General features: G+C 38.8%; 4 protein-coding genes across 5 annotated transcripts in view; 1 reads left to right on the top strand and 3 right to left on the bottom strand.

The window, feature by feature from the left end:
• nmt2 (N-myristoyltransferase 2) overlaps window positions 1–14,285 on the bottom strand; it is a 134,265-nt gene extending 119,980 nt beyond the window's left edge. Inside the window, exons 1-12 of one of the 2 annotated variants that reach the window (XM_056233040.1) lie at window positions 14,129–14,285; window positions 13,265–13,382; window positions 13,026–13,170; window positions 11,581–11,699; window positions 11,356–11,447; window positions 11,137–11,253; window positions 10,836–11,006; window positions 10,608–10,716; window positions 10,293–10,463; window positions 10,029–10,196; window positions 9,731–9,868; window positions 8,370–8,412 (exon numbers count right to left, since the gene is read on the bottom strand). In XM_056233040.1, the coding sequence (XP_056089015.1) occupies window positions 8,392–8,412; window positions 9,731–9,868; window positions 10,029–10,196; window positions 10,293–10,463; window positions 10,608–10,716; window positions 10,836–11,006; window positions 11,137–11,253; window positions 11,356–11,447; window positions 11,581–11,699; window positions 13,026–13,170; window positions 13,265–13,382; window positions 14,129–14,241 (1,482 nt within the window). In that variant the 5' untranslated portion in view covers window positions 14,242–14,285 and the 3' untranslated portion in view covers window positions 8,370–8,391. Of the gene's footprint in view, window positions 1–6,852; window positions 8,413–9,730; window positions 9,869–10,028; window positions 10,197–10,292; window positions 10,464–10,607; window positions 10,717–10,835; window positions 11,007–11,136; window positions 11,254–11,355; window positions 11,448–11,580; window positions 11,700–13,025; window positions 13,171–13,264; window positions 13,383–14,128 lie in introns of those variants that run through there. The other variant, XM_056233039.1, reaches the window with a different exon arrangement.
• Window positions 308–2,679, bottom strand: acbd7 (acyl-CoA binding domain containing 7). Its single transcript, XM_056233045.1, has 4 exons — window positions 2,558–2,679; window positions 1,858–1,975; window positions 1,685–1,747; window positions 308–638 (listed from the first exon to the last, which is right to left on the bottom strand). Exons 1-4 carry the CDS (start codon window positions 2,567–2,569, stop codon window positions 565–567), a joined length of 267 nt encoding a protein of 88 aa, XP_056089020.1. The 5' UTR covers window positions 2,570–2,679; the 3' UTR covers window positions 308–564.
• Window positions 5,771–8,132, top strand: rpp38 (ribonuclease P/MRP 38 subunit). The gene has a single exon (XM_056233042.1). The coding sequence runs from the start codon at window positions 5,923–5,925 to the stop codon at window positions 6,736–6,738; it is 816 nt and encodes a 271-aa protein (XP_056089017.1). The 5' UTR covers window positions 5,771–5,922; the 3' UTR covers window positions 6,739–8,132.
• Window positions 14,286–18,873: 4,588 nt separating the features above from the next.
• Window positions 18,874–22,919, bottom strand: part of fam171a1 (family with sequence similarity 171 member A1) — a 29,575-nt gene continuing 25,529 nt past the window's right edge. Inside the window, exons 6-8 of the mRNA XM_056233047.1 lie at window positions 21,598–21,714; window positions 21,101–21,215; window positions 18,874–20,867 (exon numbers count right to left, since the gene is read on the bottom strand). Coding sequence (XP_056089022.1) covers window positions 19,190–20,867; window positions 21,101–21,215; window positions 21,598–21,714 — 1,910 coding nt within the window. The 3' untranslated portion in view covers window positions 18,874–19,189. The remainder of the gene's footprint in view (window positions 20,868–21,100; window positions 21,216–21,597; window positions 21,715–22,919) is intronic.

The following is a 22,919-nucleotide window of genomic DNA, read 5'->3' as shown; positions in this document are numbered from 1 at the left end:
GATACTTAAAGTATTGTTTTTTTGCAAACACTACTGTTCGATTCACTCAAGAGATTTCTGGCATTCCTGCTTATTTTCCGATTTGGCAATAAAGTACAAAAGGCCTGGCCTTGCATTCGGCATGCATTCGATCCAAATGGGGTATTGTGATGTCTGTGCTTCAGTGAGCACTGAGAGGACAAAGAAGGTCTTTGTGTAAGGGCACAACTACAGGTCCTCGAGCCTGAGTTACTCAGCTTAATACTATTGAAGCAATACATGAAAAGATTTTGTAAGGATATTGAAAATAAAGAGGACAACATTACCATGAGATTTGACAGCTTTATTCAATGACTATTTTGGCCAGATGACTCAAGATTATATGCCTACATCTTTAGGTCACTCTGATTGGCAATGAGATATTATCAGGTGGTATCACTTTGATAACAGGTGAATTATCTGTTAATCTATATTACACAAGAAAAACAGATTCAATACAAAAAACTAGCTTATTGTTTCAATCTTGCAACTTTTTAATAGTTAAACTTTTATATCTAGGTAAAACTAAGGAGATGATTTTCTCCATCACATTCCATACTTTTCAATTACTTTCTTGGCCACAGAAATATAGGCATTCATGGCATCTTCTTGTGACATTCCTGTTAGAGAAAAGAGTGAAGACTATATGAATCAAGCCGTCATCAGAAACACTTGAAGGGTCTCAGATATAACCTTAGCTCAGTACAAATCTGAATACAATTTACATATACAAACAAGTGGAGTGTATGTGATTACTGAGCAAACTGTGGAAAGTATGACATTCTGTCTATTGCAGAACAACCTTAAAGGGATAGTTCACCCAAAAAAGAAAATTAGCCCATGATTTACTCACCTTCAAGTCATCCTCGGTGTATACGACATTCTTCTTTCAGACGAATACAATCGGAGTTATATTAAAAAATGTCCTGGCTCTTCCAAGCTTTATTATGGCAGTGAATAGCCGTTTCTGTTTTGAAGTCCATCAAAGTGCATCTATCCATCATAGAAGTAATCCACACGGCTCCGGGGGGTTAATAAAGGCCTTCTGAAGTGAAGCCATGCGTTTGTGTAAGAAAAATATCAATATTTAAAACTTAATAAAGTAAAATAACTAGTTTCCGGCCAAACGAACATACGGAGTCCACTTAAGTCTAAAGTGCAACTTGTGCGAGTAATGTGACGTACTGCTGATATTTACGCTACGCCATGACGCACTACGCTACTTCCGACGTCATAAATTGTGTAAGTTGTGCTTTAGGCGTAAGTAGAGACTGCGTATTGCCGTTTGGCCGGAAGCTAGAATTTTCATTTGTAAAGTGTTAAATATGAATATTTTTCTTACACAAACTCATCGCTTCACTTCAGAAGGCATTAATTAACTCCCCGGAGCCATGTGAAGCACTTTTATGATGGATAGATGCACTTTGATTGACTTCAAAACAGAAACGGCAATTTTCTGCCATTATAAAACTTGGAAGAGGCAGGATATTTGTTTAATATAACTCGATTGTATTCGTCTGAAAGAAGAATGTCATATACACCTAGGATGACTTGAGGGTGAGTAAATCATGGGCTAATTTTCATTTTTGGTTGAACTATCCCATTTACTGCTTGAAAATAATGAAAATGTTGACTGGAAAAAAGCAGGATTACTTATATTACTTACCTTTCCTTAAATTCCATGCATCCCATTTGGCTTTCCCTGTTAATTCGATAAATCCAGGTCTATCTGCACAACACAGATCATACACATTTGCAATTATAAGATATAACTGTAAAGCTCAGAAGTATCGTTTTAATAAAAAATAACAAAATATATTTGTACAACAATTGCCATACCAAAATTAATGTCCCCAAAGTTAGCTTGCTTGTAGAGGCCGTACAAATCTCCCAGCTCCTTGTCTGTAGGTCTGGTCTTCACTCTCTTTATATCCTCTGCATATTGCTCAAATTCAGCCTATAGCCACAGACATCATGACTTAATTATTTTCCCTGCAATCCTATAATAATATAATCAAGCTCTAATGTGCATCTGCTTACACTTAGTGTCTGACCCATAAGCACTATCTTAATCTGTATGCATCATGCATTATTCCCAGACTGTAGCTATGCAGTCTATTGTTTTGAATCACAACGAACTAACAGTTGTGCTTTCGAACATGAATGATCTTTGTGCCCATATAAACATACAGGCTATCGGTCGCCACTTGAAATATTATCTATAAATTACAAGACTTTCAAAAGGAAAAATAGTTTGTGGGTCTAGGCTTCATCGCGCAACTTTTTAATACATCAAGAACGACGTAATACATTACCTAGCGGCTAGCGCACATCAATACGCTGCAGATGAGAACACGAGGAAAATAACATTAGCTTTTGTGTATACAGCATTATAGCAATACAGTGTTTGTAATCTTTAACTTCCTACCTATATACCAGGTGCTGACTTAAAGGAATAACCAAAGGGCTTGAATTCACGCGCGTTACATCGCAACAAACGCAAGGAACGTGAAATGAAATGAAAACAGTGCAGTTATACCTTCAAAGTCATTTTCTTAGGCGAGTATCGTGCGGCTGGGCGCGTCAGGTAGTACAGAATCTGAAGATGAATAGTTTACGATGACAGTGACACCGCGCGGAGCTCCAGTGCGCTGGTGTGAAGCTGAGCGCTGATTGGCTGATTGAACGTCCGAGGGCAAGTACTGCAGATCCAAATGACGTCCAGCCCCACCTCTCTGCACGTCATGGGTTGAGCTTGACCCAGTCCAGCTCCACCTCTGTGAATCTAATTGGTGGAGGGATAGAGTTCTTGGGTCGGGTCACGTGTGTTTGTTTATTCTAGCTCCACTCATTACACCCAAATTACATTCATAGAGGGGGAGCTGGACTTTACACTCCACCCATGGGTCTGCAGTAAGCAGCCTCCTTCTCCGAGGGTGAAACCCAATGTTTATTCCAGTTTATTCCATTTCTCTGGTGAAACCATTAATTCGGCATTGTGCCTTTAGATTTCTAACATGCAGCTTTGCGTATCATCAAATCCAGAGTTTACCGAAAAAGCATATAAATGGGAAAAATATGAATAGACCACCACCCTGATAGAACACGTACATCTCTCGGAGACGTCTATTTGATGTGTGTGGTTTTAATCTGCAAGATGTATTTTTTCGAGTGTTTGCTCATCTGCAATACGTCTCTAAGACATTTACTGTCAGATGTTAAATGGACATTCAAAAGATGTTTATGAAAACTTACCTGATGTTTATCAGATGTTTGTATACATGGTGCTTTCCAGATGATCTGCTCTTTAACAGACATCTTAGAGAGACTGGGATGTCACAGTTTGCAGGTTAACTATAGCCTACTTTATATAAAAAAAAAGTATTTTAATGGTCAGTGGTCAGGAAATTAGAAAGAATTTTACAAATACTGTAGATAAAGTAGCTTAGCATGGAATAGCCTTCCCCGTCTTGCAGACAGGTTTACAGGAAGAAGTCAGTGTTGTTCAACTAAATGGTAATGGATTCAAACATGAGTAGTTGAAAAATGTCTCCCAGTTTGTTTGAGTTTAATGTGAGACCAAATATTCACTAAAGGGTTCAAATCTGGACTCTGACGAGTAACCACACCTGATGAGCCTGATGGACTTGTTCTTAAGACACTTCTTGGTTGTCTTTGAAGTTTGGGCAGGAGCAATTGTCTTGTTAAAAAACCTGATCATTCCTTACATAGTTTCTATTCTATTGTGTAGCAGAGTAAATTCTATGACGAATTGTTTAAATAGCATTCCCTTAAATTTGTTTCTAATCAGATTACATTAAAATTACATTATTTTTTTTTATTTTTTTTAAATGACATAATTGGCCAACCGGTTACAATAGTTCTGTTTATATTATTAATATCAATAATTAATAAATAACATTTTAACGTAGGCCTATTTATTGTGTTTCATATAAAATATCTATGACTTGAGAAGTTATATTAGTAAATTGTAGTACCGTACATGCAGGGGCGGATCTACCGGGGTGGCATAGGGTGGCAAATGCCACCCTAAAAGAAAGCCTTGCCACCCCTGCTGCCACCCCAGTTGGCAGCAACGAATTAAAAGTTATGGCCAATTTGACAATTTTCGAACGCGAATCTCCAATGTCCGACTGCAGTGAATTCGCTCCATGCATAATATGACGACCGTTGACGTTCGTACTTTATTGTGTGGGCAAATACTTCCGGCGAAAACGTCCGGTGATCTGACCGCGAGAGCGGGAGACAGCGAGAGCAAGAGACAACAGCGACCGAGTTCCATTACCAGAGAGATAAGTTTTCAACCCGACCAAATTTTTAAATGCATATCATTTTCAGTGTATTTCACCTGTGCGTTTCTATGCTTTATATTACTGCATTTATTTTGTGCAAGTGAGATGAGTAAAGAACATCTGTTTCATATATCATTAACTGTCTGGTGTTTATAAGCAGTAGCCTACAGTATTTCACTACGTGTAAAATATACACAAACTTAGCTATATTAAGTTGTTTGTGTACAGTTAAAAATATAAATGTAAAATATGTGATAATAATATTGATCGAGCAATTGATGTAAGTAAGTAAAAATACATACGCAGAATTAAGAAAATATTATTTAATATTTGTGGAGATAAATTTTAGCCTATCATAAAGCAAACGTGTGAATGTTCACAGGGTATTTTATTTAACAACTCTAATTGTTGTAACTCTATACCGTATATTTACTGTATACTGTATATTTACAGTAGGCATAATTGTCATTGCGTATGTATGCAGCATGAGTCCAATACAATCTTCTGTTCGTGAACAGTTGTATTTCATTCATTAATCTGACTAACGTTATGCATCCGTGCATTTAATTGCCATTGGCTCGTGTGATAGTAATATGGATCTTAGTAGTATTTAAATGATATAATTGATTCTATAAATTGATTCTTGTTGGGTGCTCAACAAAATAATATATATAAAAAAGGGAAAAAAGGTCGACACACCTTGGCTCCAAAAGTTAAACGCACCCCTGCCCTTATACTCACACAGGGCTGGACTGGCCATAATATTATAACTATTATTATATAGTAGTGTAATGTAGACAGACACTATATCACAACTAAAAAGAGTTTTGAGTTTTTCTTTGTTCAATTTGCACACTGAATATGGGTTGGAGCTCTTTATTTTGAACTCTCAAAGTGCACCAGATTGATGAGTTTAACATTAAAAAGCACAAAATTTTCTTACGGGGGAGCATGCCCCCCATCCCCCCTAGACGGACAGGGGTGCACTCTGCACTCACCATAGATTTCCCAAAATCCTATGGGAAAACCCGGTATGCAGCTTATAGCTTCTTGGGAGTTAACTGTGGAGTATAGTGTGTAGCCTATACATACGATTTCTCATCAAACTGTGTTAACTGTGATTAAATTCAGTATATATACTTCTGCCATGTTGCCACCCCTCAAAAATTCCTGCCCCCCTCTTGCCACCCCATAAATATTTTTCTAGATCCGCCCCTGCGTACATGAAAAAAGGCCTGCTGACTGTGATATCCAGCCGGTTTATGACTGAACAGCTCTGTCGTTGCAGAAAGTCCGTCGCTAGATGGCAGTGTGAACGTTGAACAATTCGTTGTGTGACACCACAGAAAAAGACCTTTAAAAACAACATGTCTGCGCGCAGAGCAATGTGCACACGCTGTGGAAGTGAACCTCCCGTGAAATCTTGATTTCAGGCTGTTTTATTAGGTTTGTATAAAATGATAATTATATGTAGTGGTCCATATGAAATACTATATAAAAAGTTTTATTGCTGTAATTTTGCAGGCCTCTAGTCTAAGTTTAATGATTATTGATGCTGAATTTTGCTTAAAAGCTCAGGTTTCCAGAAATAATGTCTACCCCAGCGAAAGGGGCAAAGAAGAAAGAAAAAAAGAAGCCCATTCCAGTGAAAACATCTTTGATTAGCCCATACAGACCAAGCTGGAGACCACTGGGGGAAAAGAGAAACAAGAGTTTCATACTGAACACGCTGAAAGACAAAATATCCGCTATTGGGCTTCAGAAACAACGTGTCAATAGGTTTCGCGAGTGGGGAAGCAGAAGGAGGTCAAGAAAAAAGGCATCAAATCCCACGGAGGATCCAAAACTAGCTCCTGAACCCGCAGAGAATTTACAACCCCTCTCTAAGCCCACCGAACCGTGCTGGACTAACCCGGCCGTGAGGAAACAGCTGGCAATTGGCATCAACGAGGTCACCAAGGGTTTGGAGAGGAATGAGCTGAGTTTGGTGCTCGTGTGTGATTCGGTCAGGCCAGAACACATGACGTGGCATTTAATCCCGCTGAGTAATACGAGGTCGGTGCCCGCCTGTCAGGTGCCCGGTCTGAGCGATAGTCTCTCGGGGCTGCTGGGTCTCAAGTGCGTTCTGGCGCTGGGATTCAAACGCGGTGCCGAGGCGTTCGATGATGTGGTCCGCGCGATCACGCCCGTGGTTCCGCCGTTCAACTTAGATTGGATTCCGACGGAATCAACACCGAAAGCCAAAGAAAGGCACACCGATACAGAAAAGGGACTGAAGAGGAAATTAGAAGATATATCGGATGAAGCCAGTGACGCCTCTCCTTTAATCCTCCAGCCTCTGAAAGTGAGGAAAACCATCCCGAATCCCACAAAAATTAGAAAACCGAAAAAGAAAGGAAAGCAATAGTTCTTATCAAGTGATTACATGATTACTATTTAGGTTGTTTGGACACATTTTAAGTGTTTAGTTATTTACAAAAGTTTACGTGATGGTTATGGAGAGGGAAAAGACCCAAGTGGATTGTTTTTGGATGCTTTTATTCAGTCAAATATCCATGCTGGTATACCTTGATGTATATTTTTGACAATTAATTATTTGGGTGGACTGTCATGTTTGACATGGTGCTGGTACGTATTCCCATTAGTTCCAACCTGCAATGGAGTTCAATAAAAATACTGTCTTCAGAAATAGAAAGCCGATCATTTAAAACTACACAATTTGACATTTAAAAAACAACCTCTCTGAAATAAGGCAAGTACTTTGGGTGTTCTCGCCTTAACCCATAAGTTTTAAACCATACGGGGGGGGGGGGGGAGTTTCATGCTCATTTCATACAGCAAGCCTTAGAAAAAAACATACACAAAAGTGCCCTGAATGTTATTGAACGAAACCACCGGTTAAAATGTGGGACTTAGAGAGAAGTTCCTTTCTTTTAAACATGTCTGAACGTGCGCTTATTTAAAAGCATATTGTAGATTCAGATACATTAAAGCAAACCATGACAAGATAAGCTGTAGTAACACAAAAGAACTCCTGCTATATAATAACGTTGTTCACATTTCATTACGTCCCACCAGTGATTGTAACTGAACAGCCAGCAAAAACTCCTTGTGCTTAAGTATAGCAAAATTACCAGGGCCTGATCGCAAATGTACCACTTGAACGAGGTTATGGTTTCACTGCAAAGAATACTGACAGCATAAAAAAAAAATCAACAATAAAATGGAACATGTAGCTTAAATACAATTCTAAATATCAGAATTGTTTTACTAAAATTATAATTTAAAAACACTTAGATGGTAAAGAACAGAAACGGGTGGGAAAAGCTACTAAAGATGTGACAATCATGCCTTCATAAAACAAAATGTAAATAAATTCACATTGAAAATTCTAAATGTTTCTTTTGGACACACAAACCTAAATAAAAAATGCACCTCAGAACAAACTGGCCATTTTATAAACAAATTAATGTTGTGCTTCGAAATGCAATACATTCTTCCACGTGTAACCATTTACGCTCCCCCTCCCACAGACAGCAGGAACATATACGAACGGTATATGACTTCAAAGGCAGCTCCATAGAAAAGACTTTGGATTTCGACTCCCGTTCCTGTTCCGTTGTAAACCTCACAACACATAATAAATATCTGGCATTAAATGTACAGCTTGCTAATTCACACAAATGTATCAACACTCCTTCATAATACAAAAATGAACAAAAAGACAAAAACCATGGGATTAAACATGTTCTGCGAGAGGATACAGATTGTATGTTAAGGAAAATAAACGAACACTACATGTATGTGTGTGTGTGTGTATACAGCTTGCGGATGTGTTTGACCTTGATAAATGTTTCTCACATTCTCAGAAAGAGAGTCAAAGACAAAGAGAAAGGAGGGGAGACCCCTCAATAACTGGAACAAGACCTAAGAGAGCTGCACAACATAACTCATTCACTTTGAATGGATGTCAGTTTTTCCTCTTTATATAGACTACGTCCAAGTCTGAGAATTCGAGATGGACCTCTGAATCAGTCGGCATCCAATGCGAAGCAGCCAGTTACTGTAAAACAAGGCCAACCTGGGGAGGATGGAGAAGCCAATTAAAACACACTCCAATAATGTTTCTGACAACTAATTACCATCATGTATTCTCAACATTTATATGGCTATTTTAATCTCAGTAAAATGCTGATGGAGCACTAAAACACTGAAATTTTTTTTTTTCATTTATCTACAAGGTAGTTTCTGAGTATATTATAAAGATACGTATATATAGTTTTATTCAGTGGGAGAAAGAGTTAAGAAGCATCAAAGCTGGGATTTAAATGGTTCATGATATGAGAAATCAAATTTGCCTTGATCTTTTGACATGAGGTCTCTTTACTTTATTAAAACATGCAGCAAGTTTCTTAGCTTAAAACGTCCTCCTCATTATAAACAAAGCATTTAAAGCTCCAAAACGGCTTGTTTTGATATTGCGGGATCTGGCGTCACATGGGCAAATAAATTTGCATACAAACTCCAGAGCAAGACATTGACGAATAGTTATACATCATCGCACCATAGGCCCCGCCCCGCGGCATTAAATCACTAAGCGGCTGACATTTCCCTACACTGGGTGTGAGAACTGTATCACTTCAAAAGCAAACAGAACCTACTATAATTACTGATGCCATCTATACCGAATACAATATACAGATGCGAGTTCAGTTTCTGACATAGGCTACTCCACGCGCTTGAGTCTGTTGACAACAGGATAAATGGAAGAGTGAAAGAACGTTCACTTTGATGCGTCCAGTTTAAACAGCTCTTTTGAGTCTCTGTACAGACTTCAGAAGGATCCCAGCGTCGGAAACAAGTGGATAGTTTATTTAAATGGCGCCCTGGATCGCATCGGAGGATTATAGGTTTGTTCTGAGTATTTTGTTTTGTAAGGCACAGTGTAATGGAGAGTTCACAAAGAAACTTTTGTTGAAAGATGAAGCAGCCAACTGTATTGGATCTGACAGCAGCTGCAACACAAACCGCAAGTAAATGATTTCATAATATTTTGTCTGTAAATGAGTTTTATATAGATAATGTTTTCAAAACTTTTACTCACATGCAATAGTGAGTGGACTGTTTCCTATGCAATGGCGTTAGCCAATCATAACAGTGGGCATTTACTGGCAAGCCTTAAAGGAGCCGCCCCTTAAAAACGGATCATTTCAGACAGAGGGCCAGAACGAAGGTTAAAAATAATTTCCCGCATGTTTTTAAATATATTTTTAAATTAACTTCTCAAATTTAATTTATAAAAATTTATATTATTACAAGAAAACCTCAAGGAACATAAAAAAAAGTCATGACCCCTTTAAAATATAATAATAACAAAAAAAAATTATATCAAATCTTACTTTCTCTGGGTCCATGGGAGGGCATTTCCAGTTGTACAGGTAATACTGCAGGTTACCATCACCAATCCCAAACTTGAGCTTTTCCAAGAAAGTCTTATTGTCCATTAGATCCAGCGCATTAAAAACATCAAAACCTTTCTGTTGCCCCGAAACAACCCGGAAAACAAAGGGAATAAGAATTAGAATATATGAAGCCACAATTGAACAACAAATCATTAGTAATCGTCCATTAAGAACACAATCAAATAACTTTACAAACTCATCTGTGTTCTGAGGTTTCGTCGTGTTGTGATCATACCAGTTTGGCTAGGATAAGAGCATCATTCATCAGGTCTATGAGCGGCGTCTCTGTATGGACATTGTAAAAGGAATAAGCGGCCTTCAGACTTTTGTGCAGTGGATGATGCATCACTGTAGATGGCAGGGTGTAGAAACTGATGAAGTCTGTTAGCATCCCATCAGAACCCTTTGAAGGAAGCAGAGTTAGTACAAGAATATGAAGTTAAAGCAGAGTACTAAATTGTGAACAGCAGCACGTAGAGATGAATGTTCCAGCTGGTACCTCGACTACATAAGTGTCAATGATGTTCTCCTGCGGTAGGAACCAGTGCTTCACTTCCTCTTCCCCCATGACAGGGCCCAAGTGGAACCGGCTCAGGTATTTCTGCAGCAATGCTGTCACCTGCTTCAAATCCCCCTCTCCCATCGACCTCAAACCAGGGGTACGAGTGCTCTAAAAAAAAATACAGAACGAAATCAGAGAATAACATTTAAAGGGAAAAAAAAAGCATATGGGTTTGGAACAACTTTCATTTCTAGATGGACTTTCCATTAGTGTTCTTCTTGAATAATATTTTGAAATGACAAAGAAGTTTACATCAGGTAATCTGTAGAGCTTCATTGTCCGTTGTAGTGTCATGTTTCTGCTGAGGTGGGAAAACTTAACCTCCACAAGCTTCCTGGGGTTGAGAGAGCGATGCCAGTATCTGTAAAGATAAAGATATAAACAGGTTCAAACTCACAGATGTGCTTCTAATAACTCAAATGAGAGCAATTCACATAAATGGATTATTTAGTGTTGTAGGAATCCAGCTGGATTTGGTACCTGCATGTAGAAACAGGTTTGGGCAGAACAACACCAGCAGTGTACACAGCTTGGAAAATTCCCTCTAAATTGACCCGCCGCGTGATCTCTCGGATTAGTACAGGAGCGACACGCTTTGAGCGCAATTTTTTATGCACACACAGGAAGTTAATCTCCACCATCCTCTTCAACCTTTGGATGCAAAGAGAATTAGTGCTCTAGTGTGGTTTGGAACAATGAACAACTCCCAGAATTTACAAACAGAAATGGTTTCAAAGTTGCTTCTAGCGCAGGCATTGATGTCATGTGGTAACATACTCACGTGTCATAGATGTGGATGTCTGCAGGAATGGCACTGATGAACCCAACCAGCTTCTTATTGGATGAGACCCTGACACCACAGTGCCACTGGGGCAGCCAACCCGGCGGACGTAACGCCCTTACAGTGAGAGACCAACATTACACTTGCAGCAAAGCATTACATTAAAGGCATCATCTCAGATGGGCAGAATATAAGGCAAACCATCAAACAATCACTTACCATTTCAGAAAGTTAGGAGAATAGTCAAATCTAAACATGTTGTCATCATCCTCAACATAATTTTCATTCAGCAAAGTGTATAATTCCTTTAACTACAAGGCAGAAAAGAGAAATTATGATGATGTTGTATGCATAGGACTATTTTATATCTCAATGAATAGCAAAAGCACAGTATACACACTTTATACACTGACATTCAGTCAGTCATTTCACACATGCACGTACCACTTCAGCATTGCTAAGGTCCAGTGTGTCCCACATAAAGCCCTGTGGGAGGGAATATGGCTCTTGTCTGATATTTTCTTTATCTGGCTCAATTGGTCCATGAGTAGTCACCACCTCATCTGCAAAAAACAGAGGGAGCTCTTTAAGGCTGTGTTTACACTGCAAGTCTTAATGCACAGATCTGATCTTCTGACCATATCCGATTTTTTCCGATTCACTTTAGACCTGACTGGTATCCGATATCTGAGTTTACATTAATCCCCGCCCAAAATGATTCTGTTGGTGATCGCTTTACTATGCAACATGGTTGACCCTCGATTTTTGAATGGCTTGAACTAAAATTATTTTTTAATTCAGATTTTAAATAATTAAATTTGATAGTTCAGGCCAATTTTATAATTCAGGCCATGATTATTTGCCAGACTGGATAAGTTAAAAGCTGTCATGGATGTTTGCAATGCGAAATCTGACTGAATGGATATAGACAAGAAAATAAGGGTAATTTTGTAATTTTAGTAGTGCTGTACGATTTTTATTTTATTTATTTGAATAAATTCAAAGATGTGAGTTTTAGTGTGAGCGCATACAGGCACGCCTGCTTCGTAATACGGCATTAAAAAGCCATCTTTGTGGCCCAATGTGTTGCCGTCGCCTTGTGGTGGCTTGGAATTCCAAGGGGAATCGGATATATGTGTTTAGACGTAGGTCAGATGTCCAGATATCGCATATGTATCAGATTTTTGTGTTTACATATGTGCAACAAATGCCAATCCGTTTCAGATGAGAGTAAAAAATCAGATTTTTGTGCCAGTGTAAATGCAGCCTAAGTCTTTCAGTGTTGCTTATCCATGTAGAAATAATATAATGACAAAGCAGGGATTTCCAAATTTTTTGTCAGCCATAACCTTTGACCTAAAATATTTTCTTGAAGTACCCCCAGAGATTTTTAAGTTAATATTTCAATAATTCAAAAACACATTCACACGTTTATGGTTCTGTGAAGTTGGTTAATGGTCACATGACATGCAGGTAAACAAATAATTTCAGCTTTTATTAGTAAGTTTTTCGTTTGATTATTTTAATTTTAAATTAATCATTAAACCAGGGGTATATTCAAATAGAAAAGTAATTTTAAATTGTAATATTCCACAATACAACCTGTATTTTTGATCAAATAAAAGCAGCCTTGGTAAGGAAGGATAAGAGACTTATTTAAAAAAAGAAGAAGAAAGAACTTATCAACCCCAAACTTTTGAATGATTGTGTAACTAGACATCTTGTGCTTGTGCTTTCATTCGTGATGCTGAAGTTCAAGTTGATTTGTTTGTTGAATACAACACTGTTTTTAAGGCTTAATGTAAGATTCTGTTCTGTTTTGAGTTTGCCAAGTTGCTTACATTTGCAATGTTGCAATCAAACACGTGCAAAGGTGACGTATGACTCACTGAGTTTGGGCACGGGTTGAGTGTCCCAGAACTGGTACTTGTGCTTTGTGGCCTCATCTATGTTTTTGGCTGGACCTTGACAGGTGGACAGGAGCTCCATAGCTCTCTGAATGTCCTGCAGTTTCTGCATGGGAATGGCAGGGTTCTGTGACAGGAATAGAGTGAAATCAGATTTTTATTTTTAATAAAACAACCTTTTGACAACATTACAAAGTCAGTGCATTATACAAAGCAGAAACCTTGATCTCCTGAGAATCAGAGGCAGAGTCAGACTTGGTTCCTCCTGAGCTTGGCTTCTCCTTCTTTCTCTTCTGTTTCTTCTTTTTCTTCTTTGCACCAAGATCACCCCCAGGACTCCTTAACAAAATAACACCTTTCAAATGCCAGATAAACCTTACTAACAATGCATACAACCGTTTCTAAGATTCAAAGACGAGCATGACAGGTGAAAGTGTCATGTGTGCTATAACAATAGCCTGGAGGGTGAGTGTCAGAGAAAAAAAAACCTAAACACAAGTATCAGTCTGTTCATGAAAGCAGGTCCAACTTTATGGGGCTTCCTGAAGGATGTTAGTCTGCCTGACAACAACAGACCCGTTATCATCACCCTCGGTCCTTGAGCTGACAAAGATGCTCGACTGCAATGCTGCTGCTCAGCTCATAAAGAGGATCAAGCGTGTTCGTATTGTTCAGAGATGAAAACACACTAATGAAACCAGGCGCATGATTTCCACTGCCATTGTGTAAATATGAACAGTGGCGACTTAAAAACCACACAGACTAACAAATGTTCAGAAATATAGTGAAGAAGATACTGGAGGACTTGTCTGACATTAATATCTAGCTAGCTAGAGCTAACTACTTTGATTCAAACGCTGCATAAAGTAAATATTGACATTTATCTCTGCTATTTTAAATGTTTATATATAGCGCTATCCATTACACAACTAACGAGCTATTATGTTAGCAGACTGGTTTGAAATACAGTAATTCTGCTCCTGGATACCTGGTTGCTAAGCTAGCCGTTTGTTTACATCTCTGTAGCAGTTAAACGGTAACGGCTTGCGGAGGCTAATCCTCGCGGCTCTCCAGCGCGTGCTCACCCCTGCATGTGCTCATTTTCCTCCTCGTTGTCTCCGTCGATGCCGCAGGTGTCCTGGTCGTCCAGCTCCAGGCTCTGCTGGCTGGCCGCGGACTCGCTGTCCTCCGCCATCATGGATGAATCTGCTGCAAATCCTCACGACAGAACTACTTAATAAAAACCACGGAAAACAGCACCGTCTACCGATTACTGCCACTAACAGCTCGTGAGAGTGGAAATGGAGACGAGGACAGGCTAACGTGATAATCGGTTTAGGGTCCATTAATTGTATTAAAAATGTATTATCATATTGTATTTATCATAAAAATGATTTTTTTAAATTATACATACTGTTTGCTTGGACTAAAGGAAGTTGTAAAGAAGAACGTGACAACTTTAATTATGGTGCAATTATGCCTCTGAAATAAAACGTGAATCGAATGTCATCATTATTATTGTGAAATTGTATATTATTATATGATAGGGTAATATTGCTTATCCTAACCCAAAATCAGCTTTATGTGACAAAATGTATAATATAAAAAAGTGGTATTTGTTCACAATGGAATTTTTCTGCAAGTACTCATTAAAAGTAAGTAAAAAGCAAAGTAAAACAACAGCTTGTAATTAAAATTGATAAAATATTCCATTTAAAAAAATGGTGTGTGCCATAAATGAAAAAAGAAATACATTTAACTCAATGTGAGTTGAATATACATTTTGTGAGTGGTTCTTTGCAATGTTGTTACTTGTTTAACAACTTAGAAGCTAAATAGCTTATATATATATATACACTCACAGTGCATGTCAAAAGTTTGGAAACTTCAAAATTGTTTAATGTTTTTGAAAGAAAGCTCTTATGCTCACACAATGCTGCACTTATTTAATAAAAAATACAGCAAAAACAGTAATATTGTGAAATATTATTACAATTAAAAATAATTGTTTCCTATTTTAATAAATTAAAATATGTAATTTAAATGATGGAAAAGCTGAATTTTCAGCATCATTACTCCAGTCTTCAGTGTCACATGATCCTGCACAAATCATTATGATGAAGATTTGCTGCTCAAGAAACATTTCGTCTTATGATCAATGTTGAAAACGTTGCAGTTAAACATTTTTGTGATGCCATACAAACATTTGTGTTAAGATAAAAACATTGAATAAATCTATAATGTTGTGAGGGAAATGTATGTTACAAAAGATTTCCATTTCAATTCTTTAATAAATTTAATTTATGCAAATAAATGCTGTTCATTGAATGTTCTATTCATGAAAGAGTCCTGCAAAAAAGTATCACCATTTCTACAAAAAGCAGCAAATCAGCCTATTAGAATTCTTTCTAAAGGATCATGTGACACTAAAGACTGGAGTAATGGCTGATGAAAGTTCAGCTTTGCCATCACAGGAATAAATTACATTTTTAAATATATTAACATAGAAAACAGTTATTTTAAATTGTAATAATATTTCACAATATTACTGTTTTTACTGTATTTTTTATTAAATAGCAGCTTTGGTGAGTGTAAGAGAAATTGTAATGCTTCCAAACTTTTGAACGGTACTGTGTATGTGTATATAAAGTCATTTATATATATATACACCTTTAACATCATCCAGTGCAGTCAGTCTGGAATCTGTCACAGGTGTTGTTGGGCCACTTGATTCATCATAACGTGACCTAGATGGTTCTAGCGTTTAATTGTATTCCATCAGAATTAGATATATGTTGAAAAATAATGTTCAATTAGTGTTGATTTGGTTTTTTGGCTTTATTGGGATAATAGGCCTGAATTATAATACAAGCAACCAGTCCAGACATTCAAAGAAGATTGCTGAAGAGCCAAATGACACAAGGGTTCTTACCAAGTGGTTACCCAGGCAACATATCAGACCTTCAACAGCTTTCAAATAATGATACATTGCTTTCAGTCCTACATCAGTACATACACACACACCGCATAGTATGTCTACAACACACGGAAATAGAGCAACACACTCGCATGAGCATAATCAACTGGGTGAATGAATATGTACATACATACAAGGCAAGAAAAAAAAGGATAGAGCAGATTCATAAAATGCACTGAACACAGTGGCATCCAACAGTCCAAGACTACTAGAGAAAATTATTAAACATTTTTTTTTTTATTTAAATCATGACAAATAATGTCAGTATAACAAGGTGAGTAAAGTATTGAAAAAAATATTTGGAGTCTCCACTTTTTGCTTCAATGACAGCAGCACTCGAGTTGCAAAAATGCATTTGCATATTTGATTAGTGACCTATATCGAATTTTAAATACGTCCACTACTTATTGTTTTAATTTGGTCAAAATCTTCAGTGTGGTTTCAGACTTTTGGACCCCACTGTACATCCAGATACAACATTAAAACACTTAACACACATACATTGAGATCAAAGGACGGTCAATATATTGTGAAAAACATCAAATTATATATATGACACAAACTGATAATGGTTGAGAGGAAAAGGAAATCTAATGATGGATATAAATGATAACTAAAAAGGCACTTAAGAGAAAACTGACAGTTTGGGAAAGAAAAGCTGGTGGCTGTTTATGTGAGTGAGCGTTTGAATCCAGCCCTCGTCTGAACGTGCCGTCCAGTTCACTCACACACTAAGATAATATCCAAACCATAAAGCATCCAAACCAAAATAATTATAACAAAACAACATACATTGGAATTAAAATAAAGTGGTTAAAAAAAAAAGAATATAAAAAAAAAGAAGAGGAATCTAAAGCTACACGATCCTTCAGTTTAAAGCAATGCATAGTGTTTTATTTTATTTTACAGGTGGGTCTGCTTCTCTGAAGTCCACTAGCAATGTTGGCAAAAGTTCTACTGTAATCCTAAAGTCAAAAGAAACACACATTTGAAAATCTGTGCTCAACACCAAAGCCAAAATGACTGATTAACTGAAACAAATGGTGCATTATGTAAACTTATTTGGTTTCACAAAGCTTCAGCTGTATTCTACTCATGAATGCATGATACCAATAAAAATAAAAATGGGTGAGATTTAGATTGTAGATCCCATTATAGTGGTTTTATGTGTTTTAATCCATTAAAATGTGGAAGACATTCCACCGGTCATCCCATAAAATGTTCAAAAATAAGTGCTGGGAAACACTTAGTGGTATAGTTGCAGTGTACATATGTTGCCACTAGACGTCATATTGCTCAAAAACAGCAGCATCTCATAAAGCTTAAACAACATTTAACCCATCATTACAATGGCTTGCAATATTTTTTGCTGAAAGTGTATGTCTGGAAAGCCATAGCATTTGTGCATTAGATTGGTGGTATTTAAGGGTGTTTTTGCTTGGGAACTTGAGTTTGTTCTTCCTCATTCAGTCATGAGGCAGAGCAGCTCCAATAATTATTTGTGCTATGGCTTTTTGGCTTTCATTGCCACAGGCAAATAGCTACGCACAGACCTGCACTCATAAGGCAACTCCATTCAACAGTCCAGCAAGGGACCACTTAAAGGGACAGTTCACCAAAAAAAGAAGAAAAAATAAACTTCGGTTACACTTTATTTTAAGGTGTCATTGTTACAGTGTAATTATATATTTAAGTACTGAGTAATATTAATTAACTACATGAACTTACTATAGGGTTAGGGTAGGATTAGGGTTTGGTTGAGGGTTATTTGCATGTAATTACTACTTAGCCCTATCGCCTAACGACTACAGCCTCATTGACTCCCTGTGCCAATGCATTGATGAAGTAAACAGTTGGATGTGCCAAAACTTTCTTTAGTTAAACAAAGACAAAACTGAAGTCATTGCGTTTGGAAACAAAGATGAAGTTCTCAAGGTGAATGCATACCTTGACGCTAGGGGTCTAACAACTAAAAATCAAGTCAGGAATCTTGGTGTGTCTCTAGAGTCAGACCGTAGTTTCAGTAGTCATGTCAAAGCAATAACTAAATCAGCATACTATCATCTGAAAAATATTTCAAGAATTAGATGCTTTTTTTCCAGTCAAGACTTAGAGAAACTTGTGCATGCTTTTATCACCAGCAGGGTGGATTATTGTAATGGACTCCTCACTGGCCTTCCTAAAAAGACCATAAGACAGTTGCAGCTCATACAGAACGCTGCTGCCAGGATTCTGAGCAGGACCAGAAAATATGAACATATCACACCAGTCCTCAGGTCTTTACACTGGCTCCCAGTTACATTTAGGATTGATTTTAAAGTATTATTACTGGTATATAAATCATTTAATGGCCCAGGACCCAAATACATTGCAGATATGCTCACTGAATATAAACCTAACAGATCACTCAGATCATTAGGATCACATCAGCTAGAAATACCAAGGGTTCACTCTAAGCAAGGAGAGTCTGCTTTTAGCTACTATGCCAGCCGCAGCTGGAACCAGCTTCCAGAGGAGATCAGATGTGTTCCTACAGTAGTCACATTCAAATCCAGACTCAAAACACATCTGTTTAGCTATGCATTTACTGAATGAGCACTGTGCCACTGTTCGTCTGACTGTTTTTACAGTATTATATATATATATATATATATATATATATATATATATATTATTTTTTATTCTAAACTGTTTTAATTATTATTATTTCTTTTGATTATTTTAATTTCTTTATTCTAAACTGTTTTAATTATTGTTATTTCTTTTGATTTTTTAATTTCTTCTATGTAAAGCACTTCGAATTACCATTGTGTATGAAATGTGCTATATAAATAAACTTGCCTTGGCTAATTATGCATAATTTACTGTTATTACTATGGTAAGTAAATGTAACATAAGTAACAAGGACACTGTAAAATAAAGTGTTACCGAAACTTCTGTCATTTACGCACCCTCAACCTGTTATACCTATATAACTTTTTATGTTCCGCAGGAGAAAAGTACACTATTTTGAATAATGTTTCAACTGTTTTCACCGACTTTCACTGTACGGACAAACAGACATTTAAGTTTGTGAAGAAAGAAAAAGTCATATGGGTTTGGAACGACATGAGTGAGAGTAAATGATGAATTTTCCTTTTTTGGGTGAACTATCCCTTTAAAAGACGTGTCATTTTAGGTTTAAGGCCAGTAGTGGTCGCTCCTCTCTTTTTTGCCACGGACTTTTCTTGTTCTCGTCTTCACCGCCTTCGTCAGGCACCATCAGGTTGTCTGGCCGGCTGCTACTCGTGTGCATTTGAGTCTCCTCAGTCCTAAAAACCTCACTATCAGTCCCCGTCTCCTCTGCTGTCTCAACCACAGGATCAGGGAAAGGAGGTGGTGAAGGAAGCTCAGGTGGAGGCGTCGGGGGTGACAAAGTCCCTTCGTCTTCCTCCTCCCTCTCTTTTTCCTGCAACAAACCCCCTAGAGAGTGTTCTTCTGGGCTGCAGACTGGTGTGGGGCTTCCGCTGCTCTCTGCATTAACATTTGAATCCTCTACAAATACAAGTGGCGTGTATTCAACAGGCACTGTGGGCTGAGCCGCAGCTTTAGTTTTAACCCTGACTTTATCACGAACACGCCGCCCCGGTGTGACATCGCTCATATCAACCCCAGAGTCCAGACTGGCGTCATTGCTTCCGACACAACTGCTGTTGCATCCTGCCCTTTGCAAGTCGATGTAGGAATGGCGGATGTGCGCGTTGGAGCGGCCGTCCAGTGACACGAACCAAGCTCTGGGGTGTGGGAGTGGCTTTCCTCCCCTGAGCGCCATCAAAGTCTTTTCAGCCAGAAGCTGATCTTCACCGTTCATCTGCACTACATCCAGGCCCGCTTGACTGAGAGAGTTGGGGATGGAGAGATCGCCGGGAACAGCAGCCGTCTGCAGTGTCCACTCCTCTGCTCCTCCGCCTCGGTTGTCCCCCTTCCCTTGTGGCCCTCCTTCTTGCTCTCCTTTGCCCCATGTGTGCGGGACTTGGCACTGGGGCTGATGACTCGCGCTGAGCTCTGCCTGAATGCTTTCCAATTCACTCTGTTCGTCCGACTGCAAAAGCAGCGCCTGGCCCGACAGAGGGTGCGTCCCTGGAAGTCGCATGTAGTGGGCGGGAATAACGAGAGTGGGCCGAGCCTTGCGATACATCTCTTCACCTTGGTTGATTTGCAATTCGGAGGTGCAGCAGAGCAGGGCTCCATGTCGGGGAAGCGGGGTGGGACGCTCCAGATGGTCTACGGAGCGGGACAGCATGTAGTCTGCCGCCCGCCGCTCGATTCCTTGTTCCCGCTCTGGGGATCCGGCGGGACTTGTGGATGCGGCTGAAACAGGAGAGAGACGGGGATCTCGCAGGCTCGATTTACTCTCCGAAGATACACGTCCCGCAGAGGTGGTGTGATGCAACGGATGGGGAGATGAAGACGAGACGGACATGTGGAGGGGATGGACGGATGAAGTCGTGATGGACGTATAGCTTCGCCGATAATCCCCGCGTCCCGCAGAGGAATCGTAACCCTCGGAGGGAGTGTTTGAACAAGCTGATTTGAGGGGAAATATCTCCACTGAGTGTTTGTAGTGGTTGGATCCCCGGCTACGGAGCTCGCCATGCGAAGCTGCAAGCTCATTGGTGGAGGAGTCGTAGGGGGTGGGTTTAAGCATAGGCGTGTGCATGTCCGGCTCCGCCCCACTGTGGTCTAGGTGAGTCTCACTGATGAGGTTCAGGTGGGACATGGAAGTAGCCTGGTCTCGTTTAGAGCCATCCAAAGCTGAGGATAGAGTAAACTTCCTGTGGACAGGCCGTAAGCGCGCACACTTCCTCCTGAAAGTACAGAAACTTGTTGAACCATCATAAATACTAGGGGAAGATCTTAATTTTCCTCTTGACTACTGAGGTCACTAAACATCAACACACTTGTTAAACAAATAACACTCATTGTACACTCATACATTGTAAACAATCTTGACTTTTCATCTATACATCAAAATTTTGAGATTTGTTCTCTGTGATCAATGTGAATTTTAATTTTTTTACTCAGTCAAAAGAAGACAGACCTGCAATAGTAGAGGAGCAGGCATAGCAGGAAGAGCAGTATCAGGGCCATGCCTCCTAATATGGCCAGCAGGAAGACTGTGTGATAAGTACTAATGTCCTTTGCCACCACTGGACCTACAACAGAACATACATGGTGTTCAGCATAGAGGAATCCATCCATCCTACTCACATTTTCACTGTTGTCCACTTTTCTGTATACTATCCATCAATAACACTTTTCAACAGTAGAGATTTCCTATAACCATTATTTTCATGCTGAATGTTCACTAAACTGACCCCCACCCCCACGTAATGACATTATTCTCTCAGCTGGTGGATATGAATAGCACAGTGAACGTGCAAGCAACTACAGAAGTCAATAACTGTCTGCCACAAAGCACTTGTATGTCTGCCCGTCAGGCTGCTCTCTGCATTAATGGCCATTCAAAAGGCTCAAAGAATGCAGAGTCAACTAAACAAAGATGAGAAATCTGGAAAAATGGCCAGGAATTGATACCTGTGTTTATGGGAGACATGGCTGCGACCCAGTAGCCAAGCTGAGGGGCAATATATGTGAGAGTTAACTGTTTCCCCTCTCTCTGGATATATCCCAGACTGCTCTTCAACCAGGCCCCTGCACAGACACACAAAACACACATAAAAAAAAAATATATATATATTTAATGTTTAAAATATTTTATCTTTTGATTATATAAAAAATAAAACATTTTAAAAAGTATAATAAAAATAAAATGTAATGAAATTATATAATATTTACATTATATTTTGTTACTTAACCTGTAAATGTAGAGTGTGGCTTTTTTATTAAGTTTGAATTATGGCTGTTATCACAACTAAAATACAATAATTTAATCATTCACAAAGAAAATATTACACTCCATCTCGAGGAAGTCTGCGGTTAGCAGGTGATTTGAGCTGAGTGTTGAGTGCTGAGTGTATCAGGTTTCGCTACCGATCACATACAGTGGATTCATTATACTTTCTACAGCATTATTCTGTCTGGATACTTTGCCAACGGTTTACGGGGTCAGACGGGGATTAAAGCCATGCCAAAGCACAACCACACAAACCACAGTAAGTGCCTCTTTCAGGATCTGAATCTGGGTTGTCGTGCATTCCCAATAAAGGTGAACATTTCGAATAGGATTCATGATTCAAATTCAAGTATTTCCATTAAGAGTATAAACTAAATTTACACTCTGAAATGAATGTGCGTGTTGAACTCATCAAGTTGAAATATAAAAGGGTACACATTAGAGCATATGTGTCAAACTCCACTCCTGGAGGGCCACTGTCCTGCTCCAAAACACCTGCCTGGAAGTTTCAAGCAATCTGAGTTTGATGGCCGTGAATCGGAGGATGGGGTGATTTGTTTAATGGCCACTTGGTGGCAGTGTTTATTGATGGAATGATTATGGAGGACCGAATAATGAAGAAGGGAAGAGTCGGTAAAAAAAACAAACACACTAATTAAGGTAAAGAGGAACAAAATTATGTTTGTCTGGTGTAGACAACCATAATGATAGGGAATACATATTTTGTGGTTGTAAGGTTATAAGAAGTGTCATTGTTTTTTCTCCATGAGCACCATATTGAATTGATCTGTGCTATATAAGCTATCACACACACTGCACTGGTGACTATACAGGTCACATAAACACAGCCTACGGAGTGAAATGCTGATGTGCGCACAGAGAAGAGGAAGGCTGGAGAATGATTCAGCATTGTTTACACAATCAATCACCTTCATCCACACGTGACTGTTTGTGCACAGGAATATCGCTGAACATCTTCCCACACTCTCACAACACAGTCACA

This window comes from Rhinichthys klamathensis, unplaced genomic scaffold, assembly GCF_029890125.1.
Source record: "Rhinichthys klamathensis goyatoka isolate OS25496 unplaced genomic scaffold, OSU_Roscu_1.1 h1tg000359l_1, whole genome shotgun sequence".
NCBI classification, from domain to species: Eukaryota; Metazoa; Chordata; class Actinopteri; order Cypriniformes; family Leuciscidae; genus Rhinichthys; species Rhinichthys klamathensis.
This window is presented reverse-complemented; position numbering and strand designations above follow the sequence as displayed.

Coding starts and splice junctions, on each gene's coding strand:
- acbd7 (XM_056233045.1), bottom strand. Junction 1,748..1,857: donor CTTTGGGGACATTAATTTTG/GTATGGCAATTG, acceptor TGTGTTGTGCAG/ATAGACCTGGATTTATCGAA. Junction 639..1,684: donor TGCATGGAATTTAAGGAAAG/GTAAGTAATATA, acceptor TTTCTCTAACAG/GAATGTCACAAGAAGATGCC.
- rpp38 (XM_056233042.1), top strand. CDS start 5,923: ATGTCTACCCCAGCGAAAGGGGCAAAGAAGAAAGAAAAAAAGAAGCCC.